Genomic DNA, 14,692 nt, shown 5'->3' with positions numbered 1-14,692 from the left:
GAACAACCATATCCACTGCCTCCTCTTGATCCTGAAACCCCTGATGTTGTGAAACCAGCTTCTGTGTCATACAATCCAACTTCCATCACCTTCAGAAAGTTCAAGAAATCTGAGCCTGAAAAGCTAACCCTTGAAGAAATTGGTGAGTGCACCTCTAAGTGTATCTCTCGGGCAATTCGACAAGTCAAGTACTCAGTGATCAAAGAGGATAAAGCTGTACTCATCCCTCTACTTGAAATACTGAGAGTAAAGAAATGTACTGAGACTGCTCAAGACACCGAAAGAGTTCGTGCTCATCCTTCAAGACTGATGATGAAAGTGGAAGGAATGAATTTGAATATTCCATTCAAAAGGCTTAAGAAAATGAGGCACCTAACCTCTCTGGAGAAAATGCAAAGAAGATTTGAAACGACTCCTCCAGTAAATGCTTTAGAGGTTGGAGCTTATAACATCATCACATCCAGGATCAAAGAAATTGAGACGAAGATAGATCAATTGAAAGCTGAGAAAGCAGCAAAGAAGAAAGCAGAAGAAGCCCTACTAAATGCAACAGCCAAGAAAGCAAGAAGAGATTAGCTCAGTCTAGAGGAGCAATTGGCCACTTGTATTTATTTTTGATTTCTGGAAATTGTAATATATAATCCAGATTGTACTTAGTATTATTTCCTGTCTTAAGTTTAATTGCTTTTTCTATATCAGTTGAGTTATCCTCCTAAAGGATTTGCTTGTCGAACTCTAACAAACAAATAGGGGGAGATTGTAAAGCATAATGTAATATGTAATGTAATGTCGATAACTCAACTGTAGATTAAGAACAGGAAACAATAACTAAGTATCGTACAGGAATCTACAGAGTTGAAGATACGATTCAAGAAGTTGAAGGCAATCAAGATATCTGAGACGTACAGCAAATCACTGATAGAAGTTCATTAAAATGTTCAAGCCTCGGTGAAGAATAAAGTCAAAGTGGTTTCTGATGTCAAGGTTGTCCAAAGATCAAGATTCTCAGTTCTGGAAGATTCAAGTACATCCTCTCTGATTATTCGTAATCAGAATCACTGAAGCAATACTCAAGTCTAGTGAGACTGATTAAGTATGTACTCAAGAAAAGAAGACGGAGAATTAATTCTGTATTAGTCGTTCGTGAACCAGACCAGTGCACAGGACGTCAGTACATGTGAATTGGATTCGAAGGATTCAGTCAAGATAACTTAATCAAGTCAGGATGAAGCCTCCTCCAAATTGATTAGTAAATACTTATACGTATATATGCAACACATATATATATATATATATATATGTATAAGTGTTCTAGCCCGTTCTATTTTTGGAACAAGGAAGATTTATTATTTAAATCCTTCCTTGCGCCAAAATGGAACAAGGAAGAGATTTAATATTTAAATCACTCCTTGCGCCAAAATGGAACAAGGAAGAGATTTAATATTTAAATCTCTCCTTGCGCCAAAATGGAACAAGGAAGAGATTTAATATGTAAATCTCTCCTTGCGCCAATTCATCCAACTTCCTTCCTTGCGCCACACCTGGAACAAGGAAGAAATTCCTCCTTGCGCCAAGTGGAGCAAGGAAGCCTGATCTGTTTCCTTGCGCCAAATACATGTTTCCTTGCGCCAATTTCATATAAACAATTCTTTTGAATTGTTTTGGCGCAAGTTGAAGGAGGAACGAGGAAGGATGGAACGAGGTAGCTCTTTTCTGATTGGTGGAAAGCTTCCTTGCGCCTAGCGCAAGCACAAGCTGAGTTTGTCCCCCAAAGTCTATAAATAGAGCTTTGTGTCCTCATTTGAGAACAACTACACACTTTGTAAAGTGCACACAATATACACATTCTCGAGAGCAAGTTAGAATATCGTTTTAGTCGAGAGTTTGTATTAGAGTGTTTGTAGTCTCTGCAGCCGACATTCGTGTTGGAGTTTGTAGCATCCGAGGATTATTTTTAATATAAGAATATTCCCCGACTTGCTGGAGTTGTTTATTTACGATTGATTTAACTGGACTTAAACAGTAATATTCCGCAATCGAATTAATCAAAGAATTTGGTATAGACGTATTCAACCCCCCCCTTCTACGTCTGATTGGACCTAACAAACAGCCTTGCATCTGATGGATCATGTGACACAACTGGATCATGGATCTGAAGACAAAGTGAAAATCATTAGAAGTGATAATGGAACTGAGTTTAGAAATTCAACAATGGAAGAGTTCTGCAAAGAAAGAGGTGTAGTGCAACAGTTCTCTGCACCTGGTACACCACAGCAAAATGGTGTAGTTGAAAGGAAAAACAGAACTCTTATAGAAGCTGCCAGAACTATGCTTGATGAGGCTAAATTGCCCACTTATTTCTGGGCAGAAGCGGTTCAAACAGCTTGTTTCACTCAAAATGCAACCTTGATTAATAAGCTTGGCAAAACCCCATATGAGATGGTGAAGAAAAAGAAGCCAAATCTGAAGTATTTTCATATATTTGGGTGCAAATGCTTTGTATTGAAGACTCATCCAGAACAGCTTACCAAGTTTGATTTAAAAGCTGATGAAGGTATTTTTGTAGGTTATCCTCTGATAACAAAGGCCTTCAGAGTCTATAATCTGAGAACCAAGGTCATCATGGAATCCATACATGTGTCATTTGATGACAAAAGAATTATGGGCTTAGCAGATATGGATGATCATGAAGAACTGCATTTTGAAAATGAAGAAATATTCTCTGATTCAACAAACTCTGATGAACAGTCAAACTCTGACTGTGAACAAAATACAGCAAACTCTAGTAAAAATTCACAAGTTCATGATGATGAAGCAATTGCTGAGGGGGAGCATCAGAATGTTCCAGACTCTACCCAAGCCTCATCAGAGAATGCTGACTTAAACTCATCAGAGAATACTGATTCAAACTCTGATAGCACAGACTTAGGGGGAGCTACAGAGAATGATCAACAGAATCAGGAGAGCATGGATCAAGGGGGAGGATCCAATGATGAAAATGGTCAGCTTCCACATGCTAGGAAGTGGACAAAATCTCACACACCTGATTTAATAATTGGCAATCCAGAAGCAGGTGTGCAAACAAGGACAGCTACAGCAAATGAATGTTTACATCATTGCTTTCTGTCACAAACAGAACCCAAAAAGGTGGAGGAAGCTCTTCAAGATCCTGATTGGATTCAAGCAATGCAAGAAGAGTTAAATGAATTTGAAAGAAATAAAGTCTGGACCCTAGTACCAAGACCTAAAGACAGATCCATAGTTGGTGCAAAATGGGTGTTCAGAAACAAAACTGACAGTGAGGGTGTCATTACAAGGAATAAAGCAAGGCTTGTGGCAAAAGGGTATTCACAACAGGAAGGTATTGATTATGATGAGACATTTGCTCCAGTTGCAAGATTGGAGGCAATTAGAATCTTTCTGGCCTATGCTGCACACAAGAAATTCAAAGTATTTCAGATGGATGTCAAAAGTGCTTTTCTAAATGGAAAACTGGATGAAGAGGTATATGTTGAACAACCTCCAGGTTTTGTGGATCCAAAACATCCAGACTATGTCTACAGGTTGGACAAAGCACTTTATGGACTAAAGCAGGCTCCAAGGGCATGGTATGAAACTCTAGCTCAATTTCTTCTTGAAAGTGGATTTACTAGAGGTACCATAGATAAAACTCTGTTTTATTTGAATCATGGTAATGATCTGCTTTTAGTTCAAATCTATGTTGATGACATTATTTTTGGCTCCACTAATGCTAAACTCTGTCAAAGATTTGCCAAGCTCATGCAGTCTAGGTACCAAATGAGCATGATGGGGGAACTCAGTTATTTTCTGGGTTTACAAGTTGAACAGACTGAAGATGGGATTTTTATAAATCAAGTCAAGTATACCAGAAATCTTTTAAAGAAATTTGGTATGCAAGACAGTTCTGCTGCAACTACTCCTATGGCAACAGCAACAAAACTAGACAAAGATACTGGTGCATCAGTGGATATCACAAACTATAGAGGAATGATTGGATCATTGCTTTATCTGACTGCAAGTAGACCAGACATTATGTATGCCACATGTCTATGTGCAAGATTTCAGGCAGATCCAAGAGAACCTCATCTGATTGCAGTAAAGAGGATATTCAGATATCTCAAGGGAACCACATCATTGGGACTATGGTACCCTAGAGAATCAGATTTTAGTCTTATTGGATACTCTGATGCAGATTTTGCAGGTTGCAAAATTGACAGGAAAAGCACAAGTGGGAGTTGTCAATTTCTGGGTGGAAGACTAGTTTCTTGGTACAGTAAGAAGCAGAAGTCCATCTCAACATCAACAGCAGAATCAGAGTATATTGCTGCAGGCAGCTGTTGTGCTCAAATTCTTTGGATGAAGAATCAACTGTTGGACTATGGGTTATCCTTCTCTAAAATTCCTATTTATTGTGATAACCAAAGTGCTATTGCTATGACAGGAAATCCAGTTCAACATTCTCTGACAAAGCACATCAGTATAAGATATCATTTTATAAGGGAGCATGTGGAGGAAGGAACCATTGAACTTCACTTTGTTCCTACTGAACAGCAGCTAGCAGACATTTTCACCAAGCCATTAAGTGAAGCAACTTTTACTAGGCTGGTGAATGAGCTAGGAATGATATCAGGAACTGAGTAAACATATTGGTTAGATCTTTAAAATTTAACTTGTCAAATTTACCATATGTATTACTCACACATCTGCCATGATATACTCTGATTGATAAAATCTGATGACATTCTCTGATAATATACTCTGTTTGCTTTACTCTGATAACATACTCTGATAACATTCTCTGATAATATTCTCTGATGCTTATAAAACTCTGAATCTTGATAAGTGATCTCATTTTTATCTTCTCTGAGACAAATCACCTATGAAGATACCATGAAGCATGTTCTGAATGAGTAATCATGAATCTCAGCTAAGTTCCTTAATCCTGATCTCAATTTTGTGCTACACTAGTTCACACTATGCATGCTGATATCATTGAGACTCTACTACTTCACATATCTTAATTATAAGTGAGACTGATTAATTTAAATTTTCTCTCATATACTAGACAGTGATTATAAACTCTGATGTTTTTGTTACCTGAGACAAAACCCCCTGAAAAATAAGCATGGTACTCCTTTGAGATCTTAGATGTTAATATGACAGTGACTGGGAAGAACCAAACATTTGCTGGTATTAAGTAATTGCTAAGATTTTATAATCTATGGTGACCAGTCACAATCTCTGATTACTGGAGAAATACTAATGCAATAGTATATTTAAAGGTCGTGCCTCACTCACACTGAGAAGCGTCCTGACTACAAAAAAAAAAAAAAAAAAGGGTAGATTATTTTATTGATTATCTTCAGAGTATGTCCTAGTCTAAGTTTTGAGAGTTTGAATAAATTATTCAAAGTCTACCTTATAATTACGAAATTGTGAAATTTTATATTCTCTGATTTAACATGACCACACACACATTTCACAAGCACATTATTGAGCTATGGATTTTAGAACAAACTCTGATTTATTGATGAATATTCTGAAAATTATGTCTTTATTCTGAGGTTCGCAGAAATTTATTTTCTTTGTCTTAAATCTCAGAGTTTAAAAATTCGAGAGATTTGATCTTGATTTTTTTTTCAAATATTCAGAGAATGTGAAGAGAATGTGTTTCAAACGGATGTATTATTAGTGGGTTTACATGCAAAACATTTTAATAGGAGAACGTGTAATCAGCATTTATTACTGCGCATGTTTTACTGCACTCATGATTATTACTCTCGTTTCTCCATCCCACTAACACTCATCTACCAGTTACATTTTGACAGGTGTCTGATTGAACAAAAAGCCCAGGCGTGCTCAGTTCAACAAAATCTGAAGAGTTTTTCAGATCAGATTTTATTGCTTATTATTCAATTTTACACTTACTCTCTACATTCACCTTCTAAACAAAACTCTTACACTCTGTTCTCTGCAATTCAAATCTTCGTCTACACACCAAGAGCTGCTAGGGTTACAAAAACTCTCTCAGTGATTTATATTCTATCACCAAGAGCTGCTAGGGTTCTTAACAATATACTTGATAACTCAACTCATATAGAGTAACCCTAATCTGTGTTTATATAGACACAGTTACAAAATCAATCTCTGATTTGATATCCTATAAATCAGCTAATAAATCTATCAATCAAAGATTGCTCCAGTTTTCTGTTTAGTTTCCATAGTCAGCAAATCACTCCTCAGCTTCTATCCTTCCTTGAAGTATATCCGCTTCTGAGCTCTTTCCACGTGTAAACTCTGTCGAGTCTTGACTATGTAAACTCTGATCAGACTTTATCAAACTCTGTCAGACTTTACTAAACTCTGATCAGCTTCCAGTTTAAACTCTGATGATTCCTGTTCTAAAACAAACCTTAAGAACATTAGTAATCATCAATTATATCTAACATCAATGTTCTTTCTATCTCATTTTAGTTGTCATATTATTATTTTTATTAGTCAAATTAACTAATTTTTGACTAAAAACTATAAGTGTCTCTTAATTATTTTAAAAAGCTGAAAATTATATATTAAAATAAATTAAAAATTATTTTCAATAATATTTTTCTTATTTTATCAATTTATAAAATATTAACATATTTCAGTCAAATTTTGATATATCTGTCAAAAATCAAACAGTGACACCTAAAATCAAAAGCCAAATTCCAAAACTAAAAAGGGATGTCATGAGTAGCAGCAGTAACTTCTTGTTAAGACTTTTACATGGATCATATAATCTGACTAGAATATTTGTTGCTGAATATTATAATTCTACAAACCAAAATCAAATACTCCCCCATCGTCCATCAACAGCATTTTCTTGAATTTTTTGAGCAGAGCATAACAGGGTACATGTATATAAATGAATAAATTTGTATTAAAACTACGATCTCCTCCTAAGATTTGCTCTTCAGCTCTTGTACAAGCAAAGACCAAACAAGACTTGCCTTACTTTGTGTTTGAATGCCGTAGAATCCACTTTTCCTCTCATCACCTCAATTCCTCCCCCGCATCTCTAACTCTAGTTCCCCTTGTTCAACCAGAAGAAGCTTTTCAATCACTTGTTTCATTCAGGTTTGCTTTTTTTGCAAAGCCCTTTCCCTCTTCTTTCTTTTACTCCCTTTGTTCCTTTCTTTTTCTAATGTTTTCAATTGCAATAATATCTTAGTCATAATCACCTCTACTATCTTCTTTTATCGTTTCTTTAATTGTTTATATACATGCTCCTGTCCCTTTCATTTGATTGATTATATGAACATATACAACTACCATGTTTAGCTCTTTCTTTTTTTGTTTCTTGAAAGTGATACCCATATATTATTCTATTTAATTGTGTTCTTGGATGCTGCTGAGCTCTTTTTAGACCATGTATTTTACTAATATTTACACATCTTCTTGTTCCTATTGTTTCATTTCTTGGATGTTTTTAAAGATTTGATTTTTATCCCTTGTTTTTCTAGGACCCTGTTTTTGGCTTCCAACGACTAAATAAAAATGTTCATTATTTGCATAGATTACCAATTTATACATAGCAATCAAGCTTAAGTTAATGGCGACTGCAACGATGGCCACAGCGGCTGGTGCAGCTGCACTTTTGTATTATACTCTTAACAAGAAATTACAATCAAAGCCATCTTCTGGAGAAGATGATGCTGATGATTCTGATGAAAACGTCAGCCCTGGACAAAGCAATGTCCACACAGGTATTCATCGTGTTTCCAACAGGCTTATTCAAGCCCCTGCGACATGGTTGGAGACGATTTCAACATTGTCGGACACCCTTAAGTTTACATACTCCGAGACTCTTGGAAAGTGGCCTATAGGAGAGTTGGCGTTTGGTATCAGTTTCCTTTTAAAGCAACAGGTAAGCATTGTCAGTACACGGGTATTGTTATATAATATACCATGTCCATATATATATTGCCGATGTTACAGAATTCTAATGGAACATTTCTAACTCTTGAATTCTAATAAAAACTACTTAGTGTTTGCCATTTTTAAACTGTGAAGGATTTATGCATATTCAATCTTCTGAAATGTGCATGGAGGGCTAGAGATATTACATATACACAACTGACTGTCTCATTGTGACTGCTATATTTTTTGAAATATACACTTTTGTTTGGGATGCTTTTAAATAAAAAAAAATTTCTTTGCAGGGGAATTATCAAGTCCACAGTGTGTTCGGTGGGAAAGATAGTGTGCAACTAAAAGGAGATGAAATAACTTTAGAGCTTCGATATTTTTTGCACTTGCTGACTTTATGTTGGCATTTCTCTAAGAAACCTTTTCCTTTATTTTTGGAAGAAACAGGCTTCTCAAAAGAGAATGTTCTTCTTCAGGAACCTAAAGCTGGAGTTAGTCATCTGACAATTACTCTTTTAGTTATCCTTCTTTGGTTTCGGCTTATTACTACTTGTCCCTTATTAGTCTCCTGCTTGCATTAATTATGTTTTACTCTGTTAACAAATAAAATAGTTAAGAGCATGTCTATTGCACTCATAGCCGCACCCCTAACTCGATTATTTCCTAGTACTTGCTGTACCCCTTAAGTCACATCAATCTGTCGACCAGCAGTATCTGGACCCTTAACTACCAGACTGTTATAAATATTAGGCATCTTGCCGGGTGAAAACGCTACATCTAGTACTGGACCAATGATTTAGGGGATATATCCGAGGTGTTTTTTTTGTTTGAGTGTGGAAGGCAGTAGGCACCGAACTAGAAGTAGTAGGATCTATTATCATAATGATAATAAATAAAATAAAATAGGTAGGATTTTTATTTATTTTTTGTTGCAAAATTGATCATATTCATCAAAATGAAATGTCCAATAGCATGTTGATCAGTTAATTTAAAAATTAAATAAGAAATGGGAGTTAGCAAGAGATTTCGCTGGTACCCCCCAACCGAATCCAATTCAATTGTTTACTTACTCACTGAGTAAAGTTGATGCTATATTAATAATATGGCCCCAAGAAAAAAAGAAAAAAAGAAATACCACCCCAGTGCAATGCTAAACATGGACAGAAAATATGAATAAGCTATACTTGGTGCTAAATGTAGAATCAAGTATAGATACTACTATAATTGTCACATAAGAATACAAGTGGTGAGAGGGGAAAAATGGATAATTAAAAGCTAGCATCCATTTTTGAAACATATTTGAGGTGCAATTGGTTCTATTTAGAGTTATTTGCTTCCATTTTTGAGCTATGGATTGGACGACAAATATAATTTCGGCACCAAGAATCAATTTTTGGGTTAATTTTATTGAAATAGCTATATGTATATAGCACTAGTACTGGATATGCGCTAATAAATAAGAGGGAACCTGTAATACTGTGAACAGATAATAATCTTTTCTGGCAGGGACAATCAAACTAACAAGAAAAACATCATTGTTGTACAATGTTAATAGAGTCTACTTGGATTTGGGGTTAGATGTATTTTGTGTGGACTTTATAGTATTCTTACATCAACTTAAATTTTGCAGATTCTTAAGCCAGCTTTTACAGTGCTAGTAGATCATAAAACAAAATCCTTCCTTCTACTTATTCGTGGAACTCATAGTATTAAAGATACCCTGACAGCCGCTACTGGAGCAGTGGTACCATTTCATCACACAGTTGTACATGAGGAAGGAGTTAGTAATTTGGTATTGGGTTATGCACATGGTGGAATGGTTGCAGCTGCTCGATGGATTGCCAAACTTGCAACTCCTTGTCTCATCAAAGAGCTGAAGACATTTCATGATTATAAACTGAAGGTATTCATGGCTATTACAGCTTAGAAAATTTGTCAGTTGTAACCTCTTCGTGGATAATGCTTGTGTCTAATATGAAATTTCGTACGAATGTCACAGGCCTTCATTTCAAAGGCCATCTCTTTTAACCCAAAATTTAAGATATTAATTATATTGCATTCAATATTGTTTAGTTGACATGTCTGATATAAAACTTAAATGTTAACATTGGAAAATCTCCAGTATACACTGACGACAAAGTATAATTCATGATCATACAGTATTATCTCAATTCTCAAAGAATGTTAAACTTTAAATTGAATCATAACACTCTGAGTTAGTAATGACATATTTTGTACTTTTTCTTCCTTGCAGATTGTTGGACATTCTTTGGGGGGGAGCACTGCAGCACTTTTAACCTATGTCATGCGAGAGCGGAAGGAATTGGCTACTGCTTCCTGTGTTACATTTGCTCCAGGTTTGCATAAAGTGTGTTGTTCATGTAAATACAACTAGCATAAAAATAAATATCTGTTGTGTTTTGCCAGGAATTTAACTCTGTCACATTGTTGCATTGATATTATGATCCATAAATGAAAATGTTCAGGAATAAGGACCTACTGTAATGTTATTATGTTGGTTGACCAAATGCATTGTCAACATACATATTCCACTTATTTGATTAAACGATTGAGACCCCAAAAATCACATCTTTATTTGCATAATATCTGCAGCCTGATATTTTATCATTTTGGTTTCTCTGGGCCTTTGGTCAAGTTCTAACGTTTTAAAATTCATCGCAGCTGCTTGTATGACCTGGGATTTGGCAGAATCTGGCAATGAATTCATTACAACTCTTATCAATGGAGCTGATTTAGTGCCTACTTTCTCCGCTGCTTCAGTGGATGACTTGCGCACTGAGGTTTAAATTCTGACTATTAAATTGAAAGTTCTCTATTAATTTTGTTGCCAAACCAAACCAATTATGTCTCGAAAGACTTATATATGTTTCCTTTGAATATATATATATATTTGATATTTTGAGAGTAGAACAGGTGCCGATATAAGATATTTATTTAGGAACAACACCAAAATCTATAATGATTTCGTTGTCATCCCCACAAGATGGATTTATTTACTATCAACTTTGATTCAGCTTTTCTTTAGTAAAGTGTTACAGAGAATTGCATGCAGCTGTAGTTCTTCCATTATTTTCCTAAGTGATTCTTCCATATTACCTATTAAGTGATTGATGTTCACTCAGTGTTAAGAGGTCTCTGTAATTCTAAACAAACAATATTATTTAAGTTACTCCATCTGTTTCTGAATATTTTCTTTTTAAGTTATTGCATAAAGACCAAAATTTTCATTCATTAGTCTAAATGTTGGTGTATTTAATTCTTTGTTTACAAGAATACCCCTGGGTAGTCAAATTATTCAAATAGAGCATTTATTATCTTGTAAGGATATAGTTGGAATCATAAATTAATTACACGTTGAAAATAAAAAAAAAACAAATATTTTGAAACAAGGCTACTTCTCTAAATTAGCACATATTCAAGAATGAAGGGAGTGACTTTTATGCGCTATTGCTTTGATGGGTTTTACTCACTATATTTCATGGTGATATAAATTTGTTACAATTCCTTTTATTACCTGGAGTGGAATTAATTGCTTTACTTTCCTGACAAGCTGGGGAACACTTTGATACTTCTTGGACTAATACTTTTGGTTGCATGTTAGGCTCTTCTGTCATGTTATAATGTTTATGATTTATATAATCCACTTCTTGTAGGTCACCGCATCTGCTTGGGTTAATGATTTAAAAAGTCAAATTGAGCGTACTAGAATACTTAGTACTGTATATCGGTCTGCATCTGCACTTGGTTCTCGACTTCCGTCTATAGCTAGCACTAGAGCAAGAGTAGCTGGTGCTGGTGCAATACTTCGTCCGGTTTCTACTGGCACCCAGGTTTGTTCCATATCTTGATAGGACGATGCTTGTTTCTTTTCCTAAAATCTAACTAGGACAAAAATTTGAGGAAAAACTAGTTGCTGTATGATTTACTTTAAGCAGGTACGGTACATGGTTTGTTAGAAAATGAATATTTCCTGGGAATCTGTTATTACTTGTTACTTTAAAAAACAATCTGTATTAGTTGCTTATCGTGAATTCACTTGCTGATATATGATCATATGCAGAATTATCTAGTTATTATATGACCGTTCTTTGGTGTGTATAATTCTAGGTTGTGATGAAGAGAGCCCAAACCATGGCTCGGGCAGCATGGTCGCGCCCGTCTTCTGAGTTATCATCATGGTCGTGCATAGGCCCCCGTCGCCGCCCCACCACTACTCGTACGCGTTCAAATATTGCCGAATGTTCCATAGGTTCGTCATCTAGCATAAGGGAAACCTTAGAGCCTCTCAAACCTCCCCAAGAGTCCATAACAGCCATTGAAGCCATCGAGCGACCTGAGACCAGGGTTTTGAGTTTGGAACCTGAATGCTCTCCTACAAATGAACTAGGCTTGAATTGTGAAACTGATGTTGATTATAATGACAACCTCGTTGGTCCTAATACACGAGAAGACAGTATGACGGAAGTTGAGCTATGGCAACAACTTGAGCACGAGCTCTATGACCAGCATGAAAGTGATGGAGATAATGCAGCAAAAGAAATGAGGGAAGAAGAGGCAGAAGCTATCTCTGAGATGAGCGAGAGAGACCATGCAAGCTCTGTGCTGAATACAAGAGAGGTACACAGATTTTTACCTCCGGGAAAGATAATGCATATAGTTACTCTTGTTGGCGATGAGGCAGAGAATGAAACTAATAGCAGTACATCCAGTGACAGTGGTAGTAGCCAGCCAGAGACAAAGATTGGCATATTTCTTACCTCACGATCATTGTATAGTAAATTGAGGCTGTCGCGGACTATGATTGCTGATCACTTCATGCCCGTCTATAGAAGACAAATTGAAAAATTGATTGCAGAACTTGAAAAAGAAGATACAGAAGCAGAGGTTCTCTCTTAGAGCACGAGGTTAGTCATCATTTGTAAGTTGTGAAATCAAAGATGGAGGCATGGGTCGGAGTAAAATGTAGGTAAATTGATTAATTCCGACCTCTGAAACACATGGGTCCTGCGTCGTGGCTGAGTTATCATAATTGTATAACCATATAGACAGGAAAGGAAAAGAGCCGAACTATATACAATCATTACTTGAGAAGAGTTGTCATGTACATCGCAACTCCGAAAAACTAATTATATATGAAATTAGAACGTTGCATGATAGTTAAATAACAGTAATGTTTTCTAACAGCATCACAGATTTTAAGGACTGCCAAACAGAACCTAAATACAAATATAATAGAAGAGTAAAGTGCATTATGTGTAACTGCACTTTAAGCGAGACACCACTTGCAATACTGCACTTCTAAAACCAACACATGCAAATTGCAATATCAAAATTCATAACCCAATACAATTTATTCAGTTGCGTCTATAATCCTAAGAGACAAAGGCAAGTAGATGACTACAGCCGTCTGAGTATGAATGGCAAGTCGCCGTAATTTGTGACAACTTCACAGCTAGAAGAATTGTAACTCCACCCCTCTCTACGTACCACTGTTATGCTAACAATCCTCTCCCTCTCATCTCTCTGTTTATTATTGTGCGACGCTGGTGTTCTTACAGATTTATACTACATCTTTGATCTTTTATAGCTTACCCTTGTTCAGCCTCCGATCAAATATGTCTCATATGTTTAGCTTTTTTAATATTCCTCAAAAGCTTCAACAACAAGCTCTTCCGGAGATACAGAGATAAATCACATCACACACCCTCCATCCATCCAGGTAAACAATTTAATTAATTGAATTTCTTTCATATGTGATCGATTAGATGCAAATTAAGTTGTTTTCCTTGTTTAACTAGTACAGCAAGGAATGTCTGTGAGTGAAGAAGCCATTGTAAATTGTAATCAATCCTGCAATAATTGATCAATCAGTTGAGTGTGCTAGCTGCGATTGCTGTGGATTCACAGAGGAGTGCACGCAGGCCTACATTCACAGCATTCGACAACGATACAAGGGAATATGGATATGCGGACTGTGTGCAGAAGTGGTCAAATACGAGATGAGGATGAGGAACGAGCTGCAGGAAGATGAGGCGCTGCTTCTACACACGAGTTTCTGCAACAAGTTCAAGTCATCATCCCCGCCTTCCAATCCGGCTGTGCATTTAATATCCGCAATGAGGAGTATCTTAAGGCGGAGCCTGGATTCACCCACATCCCTGCCTAATTCTCCTACTAGACGTGGAAGAGGAATCAGACGGTCAGGCAGCCATGTTCCTACTGTTTCTCCGATTCATCTTGATCAATCACCCTCTCGTACTAGCACCCAAGATTTTCATTTCAATTTTTGAAGTGTTAAAGTAAACTTGATTGTTCAAGACAAAACGATAAGGCCAAGGCCACTCCCTTGGATGATTTGGATAAAATCTTATTCATCAGTGATTCTTGCAGCTTGTGCTTTCAAGTGAGTCATAAACTTCACATAACATGAACACGAGTCTACTCTTTCTTGGATCAAACATAATCATTCTTATGAACAAGATTTCCCTGAAACATAAAGCTTTGGTAGTTTCTCACATACAATTGGGAGTTTTTAACTTACACTTGAAGTTCTTAGTTACAATTAGAGAGATCTTGATCATTGATGAACTAATTCATATACATATTTAATTTTGGGAGCAACATAATTTTGATATTGAGCTCTCCACCGTTACAAATCCAGTTGTAAGGGATTTTCAGTTTTAGCTCAATAACCATAATTGCAAAAGAATACATCTGTCAATCAGATATTCAGGGAACAAAAAAC

At 36.2% G+C, this 14,692-nt stretch overlaps 2 protein-coding genes across 6 annotated transcripts; both read left to right on the top strand.

Annotated features, from left to right (window-relative positions):
• Positions 1 to 6,823: 6,823 nt before the first annotated feature.
• On the top strand, positions 6,824 to 13,930 carry LOC108196915 (uncharacterized). Of its 5 annotated transcripts, none has more exons than XR_001801872.2 (9): positions 7,141 to 7,924; positions 8,220 to 8,417; positions 9,557 to 9,829; positions 10,181 to 10,283; positions 10,609 to 10,727; positions 11,601 to 11,777; positions 12,055 to 12,851; positions 13,602 to 13,666; positions 13,751 to 13,887. XR_001801872.2 is itself a non-coding variant. In XM_017364401.2 (8 exons), exons 2-8 carry the CDS (start codon positions 7,610 to 7,612, stop codon positions 12,841 to 12,843), a joined length of 1,974 nt encoding a protein of 657 aa, XP_017219890.1. In that variant the 5' UTR covers positions 6,824 to 7,134; positions 7,574 to 7,609; the 3' UTR covers positions 12,844 to 13,040. The 5 variants fall into 5 exon arrangements, 3 of the variants coding, with proteins under 3 accessions (XP_017219890.1, XP_017219892.1, XP_063937023.1); XR_010285479.1 differs by having other exon boundaries at positions 13,535 to 13,666; XM_017364401.2 differs by lacking the exons at positions 13,602 to 13,666; positions 13,751 to 13,887 and adding an exon at positions 6,824 to 7,134 and having other exon boundaries at positions 7,574 to 7,924; positions 12,055 to 13,040.
• On the top strand, positions 12,885 to 14,336 carry LOC108195096 (uncharacterized). Its single transcript, XM_017362029.2, has 3 exons — positions 12,885 to 12,913; positions 13,602 to 13,666; positions 13,819 to 14,336. Exons 1-3 carry the CDS (start codon positions 12,885 to 12,887, stop codon positions 14,235 to 14,237), a joined length of 513 nt encoding a protein of 170 aa, XP_017217518.2. The 3' UTR covers positions 14,238 to 14,336.
• The last annotated feature ends 356 nt before the right edge of the window (positions 14,337 to 14,692 follow it).

The sequence above is a fragment of the Daucus carota genome, chromosome 7 (assembly GCF_001625215.2).
Source record: "Daucus carota subsp. sativus chromosome 7, DH1 v3.0, whole genome shotgun sequence".
In the NCBI taxonomy this organism is placed as follows: Eukaryota; Viridiplantae; Streptophyta; class Magnoliopsida; order Apiales; family Apiaceae; genus Daucus; species Daucus carota.
Note: the sequence above shows the minus strand (reverse complement) of the source record. Positions and strands in the feature narration are given on the sequence as shown.